The 8,998-nt window shown below is 35.5% G+C and overlaps 1 protein-coding gene across 8 annotated transcripts in view; it reads left to right on the top strand.

Moving 5' to 3' along the window:
- Positions 1–8,998, top strand: part of LOC107042015 (SH3 and multiple ankyrin repeat domains protein 3) — a 249,079-nt gene that overhangs the window by 220,504 nt on the left and 19,577 nt on the right. For all 8 annotated transcript variants that reach the window (XM_015262877.1, XM_015262872.1, XM_015262876.1 and 5 more), the window contains 2 exons: positions 2,816–2,996; positions 5,710–6,294. In XM_015262877.1, coding sequence (XP_015118363.1) covers positions 2,816–2,996; positions 5,710–6,294 — 766 coding nt within the window. The remainder of the gene's footprint in view (positions 1–2,815; positions 2,997–5,709; positions 6,295–8,998) is intronic.

The following is an 8,998-nucleotide window of genomic DNA, read 5'->3' as shown; positions in this document are numbered from 1 at the left end:
TTATAATTATAACTTTCTTTTTTTTGCGAATCCTTAATGATTTTTAAAAATGGTATTTTGTAATTATTATAATTAATTTTTTTCAATTAAAAATACTTTACAAGTTTTTTGAACTACATATTTAATGAATATAATTAATTTTTTTCAATTAAAAATACTTTACAAGTTTTTTGAACTACATATTTAATGAATATAATTAATTTTTTTCAATTAAAAATACTTTACAAGTTTTTTGAACTACATATTTAATGAATATAATTAATTTTTTTCAATTAAAAATACTTTACAAGTTTTTTGAACTACATATTTAATGAATATAATTAATTTTTTCTTCAGAAGTTCCGCATAATTTTTAAATCACACTTATTTATAAGTATTTTTTAAAATAAATGTGATCTTTTTTCTTCAGTGGAAAAAATTTTTTTTCATATTAAAAAATATTTTTTAAAATAAATGTGATCTTTTTTCTTCAGTGGGCTTCGCCCCCCCCAACCCCCCCACCACCGGGGGCTTCGCCCCCTGCACCCCCTTTTCTCGTGGGGGGCTTCGCCCCCCACACCCCCCCCCTCCGCCCCCAGACTTCATCACGCACTTATCATATAAAATAGTATACGCAACACGTGCGGACAGCAGGCGGTCTCCGTCGGGCGGCATAGCCGCCCTCGTGAGTAACCGCCTGCTTTCCGCACTAGTTGCGTAATGTACTATTTTTTAAATCCCAACCATTCAAAAAATTTTCATATGTCTTCAATTGATAGACGGAGTTAGCTTCTTCATCTTGATAAAAATTTGAAATTATCAACCCGAGTTGCAAGTGGTTGATTATACGTAAAATAAAAATACAGCTGTTAGCATGAGGTTATATGGGGCTGGAGAGTGTCAAATATCTGCATCATCTGCCCGGATACCCCAATTTTTTCCTTGACCATTGGATTCAGTACATTTTTGCATCCGACTGGAAGCTTTGTAATCGTTCAACTTTAACCCTTAAGTGGTCGCATCGTGGGGGAATCCCCGCTAAAACATGCAACCTATAAGGTGTTTTTAATCAAGGTGAAAAATTATGAGAACAGTTGCTTATCAAGTTACACAATACCGTCATGAGCGTTTAATATCAAAATCTCTATCTCTATTAAACTCAGGTACCACTCTATTATGTTGAATCCTTATTCATATTGATTCATGGTCCCGACTAACTTCTCACAGAACCTGGATTAAATTCTGGCTAAATCCTAAATAAACCTTGATTAAATCCCAGCTATACACTGATTAAACCTTGATTGCACCTTGATTAAACCCGGGCAGAAAACGAATTGGAGTCTTGAAAGGGTCTGAATGTAGAATTATTTGACAGAACAAAATAGCATGAAAAATTTTGATGACATTTTAATTGATGATAGTATTACATGAAAAAATAGAAGAATAGAATATTGAAATAAAAATTAAAAAAAGAAAACCCATTCGGAAGCAAATTCCTAATTTATTAGCAACAATAACTATACTCATTTTTTTAAATGCAATCGTCCACTTGTTTCACACGGAGAGAAATATTCAATAAAAATTACGTATCTTTTCCGTAATTCCGGAGCGAAATATGGTTATAGGAAATTTTACGGAGCCGTCACGGAATTTTTCCAGCGTTTCGAAATTTTTATCTAAATCGCCTGTGAAAAATTACGATACCGTCACTTGAATTTTCAGAATCGATTCCGTAATCGGTGAGTGAACCGTGAGTTCCGTAATTTTTACTGAACATTTCTCTACGTGCACATTGCCCTCTATTTTTTTTTTTGAATCCTTCCAGTCAGTCAATGTGTCAATTTGAAATTTATAATAAAGCCCCATATGGAATTACCACCCGAGCCGAAGACGAGGTTTCGTATATTGGTCCATTAGTCTGAAAAATTAAATTTGCCAAAATTCGATTTTCAGGAAAAAGGATAAACATCCTTAGTATTCCACAATTGAAAAAAAAATCCGGAAAGTGCCTCTTTCAAACTTCAAGCTATCCGTTAACAGTGATTTAGCAATTATTGACGCATTCTAAAACTTGGTGGCTCCAGAATCACATGAACGAATCTAAAATTCCTGAAAGGAGATGTAATTTCGTTATTGATTGTAGGCTAATGAATTGAGAAGATTTTACAAAAACGAAATCCAGTACTGAAATAGTATTTCCAAATCGCAATTGTTACCCCAGGAAACATTATAAAATGCATCATCTAACGTAAAGGAAAATCCTTTCGATCTGATGTCAATAATCCCACCTCTATTATTTCGCCTCACCCTTCCAATAACATGTTCCCTCCCCTCTTGAGAGCATCTCGGATACGACCCTCGTGTTCATCGAACGCAAAAACGACAGAAACAAATATCCCGCCAGGTTAACGAGTTCTATACGCACCGCTTCACCGCGGTGTCTTACGTAACCGCTGGTGGTATACATTCAGTGTCCATCTCTCATTCTCCCTCTCCCTCGCTCGTTCATATTATTCAACGAACCGTTAGAATCGCCGAGTTAGCTGGGTGAGACAAGAGCAAAGGAGAATGGGAAATATGAAATCCGATAGGGACTGTCGATAGCCGATATCGTCACGATAGACCAAACACACGATGAATTGTATAGAATTGCACTTATGCGGGAGCTTAAATCCATGGTTATTATACGAGGCATTCACACGCTTACTATTATGGTCGTTGTTCTACTGTGTCCATTGTTGTCCAATAGCAATCGAGTCCATGCCTATATTGGATTATTGATTGCTGCAGTGAATTTAGCAAGGAAACTAATTTGATGGTTTTTTTTCTACTTCAGCTCAAATACAAGAGACGGGTCTACAAGATGCTTCACCTCGATGAGAAGCAGCTCAAGGCGATGCATACGAGGACGAACCTCAGGAGGTTGCTGGAGTATGTTGCTAATAGTCAAGTCGAAAAAATAGCCAAAATGTGTAGCAAGGGGCTGGATCCTAACTTTCATTGCCAGGAAACGGGAGGTAATAATGGTCAACGTTTTTTTATAATCACTAGGAAGGTCGCGCTCTTCGCGCGCGTTCGTTAGGTTGCGTGGAATAAGTCATTCATTCAATGATGAAACTCAGTAGATGGAGACACGGCCGCTACACCGTACCTACCGCCCGCAATTTTTATGCGAGCGAGGTGTTCCTAAGCGGTCACCCATCCAAGTACTAATCCAGCTCAACGCTGCTTAGCTTGGATGTCCGCCGGAGCAACACCTCACATATGGGGTATCATAATATGGGGTATTCAAATTGACATATGATATACCCCGCTGGTCAAGTCTAAAGCCTCGATCAATGGCAAAAACAGTCATTTTTGGTGTGTGACATAACGTGAGAAATGGAAACAATGTGTTATAACTCGATAAAAAGTACATTGAATCAGAATTATCATGCATCATTTTGAAACACGGTAAATGCTCTTCAAGATGATATATAGATACCCCAGTCTAATCCACTTAGGAGCATCGAAAAATCCAGTCAAAATTAATTTTTCACGTTAAATATGAAATTGCAATTTTCGCCTAAAACTGATAAGTCAAAGAAAAATTGTCAGGATTGGGTAAATCAGGTGTCATTTTGACCTCCCTTCTTTAATGTAAAAATGAATACCGTAAGATGGACGGCGGAGCTCAGTATGTACCAGACATTTAAAATGAAGAAATGGCTAGGAGCCGGATAGCTTAGTTGGGAGAGCACCCGAAGTATAATCGGAAGTCCCGGGTTCAAATCCCGGTCTGGACTATCCATTTTTCAGTAAAAATTTTCTGGTTATTCATATTGAGAATAATCCTGGTTGCCCCCCTCCTACCTCATCCAAATCCCATCCACTCATTTCCTATGACGTCACAATGATGTGCAACGTTATATAAATTCCCTTCTTTAATGTTTTGTGGGGGGTTTTGTTTTCATGAAAAAAGAAGGACTTGCGCATAGAAACTAATGGAAAAACCTTGGTTACGAACATGGATTATTCTATAGGAGGGAAGAGGAAGAAATATCCGACTTTAATCCACCATTATTGTCAATAGCACACTGAGAAAAAAAATTCCAATATCTGAAACGTAGTTTCTTGAGACAAGTTATTTTTTCTTGAATTGTTTAATTCTCCCAGACATCTCAACTCACATGGTCCGAGAAAGGTCTCATGCTTTAAAATATTCTTGTACTCATTTTGTCGCAAATGGACTCACTCAAATCAGGTAGAAGCATCGTCAATCTCCACGTATTTATCGTTTTCATAATTTTTTTGTTATGCAGGTCGAATATTTCGATATGTAATATGTTGATGATATAATGTGCAACGATAGTGATAAATGAGAATCCATTTGAGTTTCGTGAACCGCAAACATTCTGAGAATCAAACCATTAAAAATAATTCACTTCTCTCAAGTAAATATGGCCTAAGTATTAGGACATTTTTCTCTCAGTGCAGTGGATGGTTTCAAAATGTGCAGATGCAATTTTCGCAAACGCAAGTTTAATGAACATTCATATCAAATGAAGCTATAAAATCACATAAATGTTCATTTTTTTCCTGAAACTATCCCATTACCTATCGATAATTTCACCTCAATCATCATTCAATAAGAAATCTTTCAAAAGTGCTTCTGGAAACCAGAAATTACCGGAAATCGCTAATTTTCTTGAAGTATAATTATCCAACATGAGCACACGTTGGCGCCTGTTCCCGCCAACAGGTTTCATCGAAAACTTCATATGATGATACATAATAATGTGTTTTACTGTTATTGAAGGAAATATTTGGTGCTGTACGTGAGAAGTATGTTTTTCTCAATTAAACGCACGGGAAAATTTTCTTGTTCCCCACTAAAATCTCACATATGGATTGCATAGATTGGATTCTAGTAAAAATTCGGTAAATGCTTGTTCAGGAGAACATTTAACATTAAACATGTGTTAATTTAAACATAAAATATGGCAAAAAAAATCTAGTTCCACTACAAAGAGTGCCAGAAATGAAACTTTGCTGGCAAAACGGAGAGAAATATAGAATTGTTTTGATGAGAAAATTACGATAATTCGACTCTCGTCTTTCTGTAATTCAATTATTCTGAAAAAATGTCAAGAAACTAATGGAGTTAAAGGTTGTCAGATCCCTCTACTATCCTGACTTTTTTAAACTGGTATCGTATGAAGAATTTAGAAATCTTAAGAACCCAACGGTTCTTGATTTGAGAACTTATCTCACTTAAGGATATCTAAGTACTTTGGTTGATTTTTCTCCAGTGAAATTTTTTTACAATTAGTTTTTACAGAAATTGGGCAGTACGTGTAAAAAATATGTGTTTTACCAAGTTTTATGACCGATGCGTTAAATTTTTTTTATTCATTGTAACAAGTGCCCATTCATGAATATTCATGATTTTTTTCAAATTTTTCTCAGGCAATTTAATTGACAAATTTGATGATTGAAAATGGTTGAATCTATAGTGTGGTTTGTACCAAACTGTAAGAGATACTTGAATATTCTTAAAATAAGTGAATTTTTAGGACTGAAGGTTAGGAATTTTTCTCCTGAAATTTTTAACCAGCTTTTTATTCTCAGTACAATGTCTCTTAGAACTATGAGTTTTTCAAAATCAGTAACTTGGTTCTGGAGATTAGAAACCTTTTCTGTCAATACAATTGGGCTCATTAATAATGAAACTTAATCTATAATTTTCAGAAACACCATTGACCCTAGCAACAGCACTGAAAAAACCCTCAAAAGTGATAATAGCCCTGGTTAACGGTGGTGCACTATTGGACTATCGAACAAAGGAGGGTCTCACGGCAATGCACCGCGCCGTTGAGAGGAACAGCCTCGAGGCCGTGAAGACCCTACTTGAGCTCGGTGCAAGTCCAAATTACAAAGACACCAAAGGTCTAACACCCCTCTACTACAGTGTCATTTATAAGACAGATCCAATGCTCTGTGAAACATTACTCCACGATCATGCGACAATTGGTGCTCAGGATCTTCAGGGATGGCAGGAGGTTCATCAGGCATGCCGTAACAGTCTCGTACAACACCTTGATCATCTTCTCTTTTACGGTGCCGACATGAACGCTCGCAATGCATCAGGAAATACACCGCTTCATGTGTGCGCTGTCAATAACACTGATGCATCTTGCATACGCCAGTTACTGTTCCGGGGAGCTCAAAAGGACAGCTTGAATTATGCGAATCAAACCCCCTACCAGGTTGCTGTAATTGCTGGTAACATGGAGCTAGCGGAAGTTATCAAGAATTATCAGCCTGAAGAAGTTGGTGAGTGATGAAACTTAAATACGGACTAATGACCAAGAAGTTGTTATGTAGAGAACGATTGAAATTCTGTTATGCTTTGGCTTTGGATGTTCTGTAGAATGATATTTGTAGCGATTAATTATGGACGATTGGATAATATTGGGGGATGGAGAACGGTGATTTTGGGCTAAAGTGTGAAACGTATGGGACTTTGTTGTGATTGTAGACAGAACTGATTATGATCGGGATGATCTAATTTCTCAGAGAAAAATCATTGATGTTGGGGTTGAAGATTCCTTATTTTAAAAACTGGTATTAGGAGGGTCTGGTACGATTGAACCAAAAACTATTCGTCTATTGACTATTGGTACAATTACTATTGGTCTAAAGCGAATTCGTCCAGTAGTACAATTTATCCAATAATAAATGAGTCCGACAGCACAATTTGGACAAACAGGCGTATTTATGATAAATTTAAAAAACAGACAAAAAAACCATCATCATAATACTAAGTCAACACTCAAATACAACCACACATCGTACAAATGTAAACATCCTAACGAAAACAGAATAGTAAGATTATCTCCTCAAGACGACAAGAATGAATGAAAATCCGAAATTCAATCTGATCGACCGGAAACACAATTGAAATAAAAATATCAATTACTTCCCCATTTGTTCATGTGATTTCGAAAATTTAAAATTCTTTCGGAAAATACATGATTTCAGGAAACTTTGGACGAATAAACTTTTGGACGATTTAATTTTAGATCAATCCTACCGTAAGACGACTTCATTTTGGATAAGAATCATTATTGGTCAAATCTATTTCAGATTAATACTACTATTAGACTTAGAATTTGTTGACTTAGAATTATGAGGTTATTTTTTTTCTGTTATTTTTTAATTATTGTGAAGACGGCTGTTTGTCCGAATTGTGCTATTGGACTCATTTATTATTGGACGAATTAGGGCAGAGTCGGGCAAAATGGGACGGTTCGTTAGCTTCTCTAATTGTCTATATCTTCATTTATAAATAGATTTACAATTGGAAATGGATTTGCAATTGGAAACGATCTCAACACGCTCCATTTTGCCCGACCCTCCCCTATATTTTTGGATTAATTTATTATTGAATGAATTGTACTATTGAACCAATTTGCTTTAGACCAAAAGTAATTGGGCCGAAAGTAATGGGACCATTCGTACGGGTCCCATATTAGGATAGAGCCGATTCATTTTACAATGATATATTGTTATTCTGGTTCATCTCCATGTGCCATTCTACTATAGAATTTTTATCTTCAGTAACGCAGGAAAATAGCCTTTCAATTTTATAATTAACTAGATTATCTAAAAATTCCTATTTTTTCTAAATAAAACATGAAATCATTTTCCAAACCAATTCATTTTCCGTTTTTCAAAAATGACTAACATGATGAGAGACATAAACGTTCAAGTACAGTTAAAATATTATTCCTGAATTTCCAGTTTTTATTCCAATCTTTTATGTGTATCCTAACTGTTGAGAATAATAGCTCAAGGTCTGGTAGAAAAAGATTCAAACGTCACTGGAATGCACTGTCAGAAATAAAGTAAAATTTCGCCGGCTGTTTCGGAGTAATTTCCAGCAGAGTGATATTGAATTCGACTTAGAGGGAAAAATGATAAAATTCCAAATTTCAGTGAAAGCTCAATGAAATTCCAGCTCTTTAGATAATAGGAACACGAAAATTCTCTCATTTATTTGAATTTTCCAGAAAAAAATGAATACCAAATGGATTATAATCTAAAATAATCTAAAATATATCACAATTTCCACTGGATTTTACATCTCATAGGTATCCCTAAAAATTATGACTGCACAATCAAAAAAAGTAGAAAAAAAACTGAAGAGAAAGAAACTGATTTTCAGTAAAGATTAGGAAATAAGTCCGACAGAGAGGAAATTGCAACTGGATAATTTATGTATCATAGTAACTAACGATCTGACGGGCATTGGCTACTGAAACAAATGACGACTGAACAGCCCTTAGATACTGTAAATTATTAATTGGCAATTTCCATCCAATTGGATTTATTTTCCAATATTATTCAAAAACGCTCTTTGAAAATGTTCAGTTTTTTTTTAACGTTTTTTTGATTGTACAATCATAATTTTTTAAGACTCCAGGGCTATGTAAAACTGAATGGCAATTGAAGAACATTTCAAATTATCAAAATAAAAAAAATCAACCAACATCACATTCGAAAGATAATACACGCCGGCCTTAATTAGAAATTCCGGAATATATTTACCTGAATTTTCTTGATTTCTATTCATTTTCATAGAATATTGTCAATTTTCCAGTTAATGCCACGAGAAGCTTTCGGCATCTTTGATGGGGGTCAGATAATTATATTTTTTCATAATTCATCAAATGAACATACCCAGTGCATGGGTAATACTCTTTTCCATCAGTTGGGTTTGATATTTCCTCAAATTATGAAATACATTAATATTTGAAAAAAACCTCCGCATGTGTCAGTTTCTGCCACTTGGAAAGGCCATATTTCAGTTATTGCCAACATTCGGTGGTAGTTAATGCCAGATGGAATATATGTATCCTCCCATTATTATAAATATCCAGTGTCAAAGATTCTGATAGGATTCGTTTGCTTTAAAATACTACTGGCGGAAATAGGGAGATGGATAATTTGGGGGGGGGAGGGGGGGGGGGGTCCA

The sequence above is a fragment of the Diachasma alloeum genome, unplaced genomic scaffold (assembly GCF_001412515.2).
Source record: "Diachasma alloeum isolate Michigan unplaced genomic scaffold, Dall2.0 Dall_scaffold_00401, whole genome shotgun sequence".
NCBI lineage: Eukaryota > Metazoa > Arthropoda > Insecta > Hymenoptera > Braconidae > Diachasma > Diachasma alloeum.
Note: the sequence above shows the minus strand (reverse complement) of the source record. Positions and strands in the feature narration are given on the sequence as shown.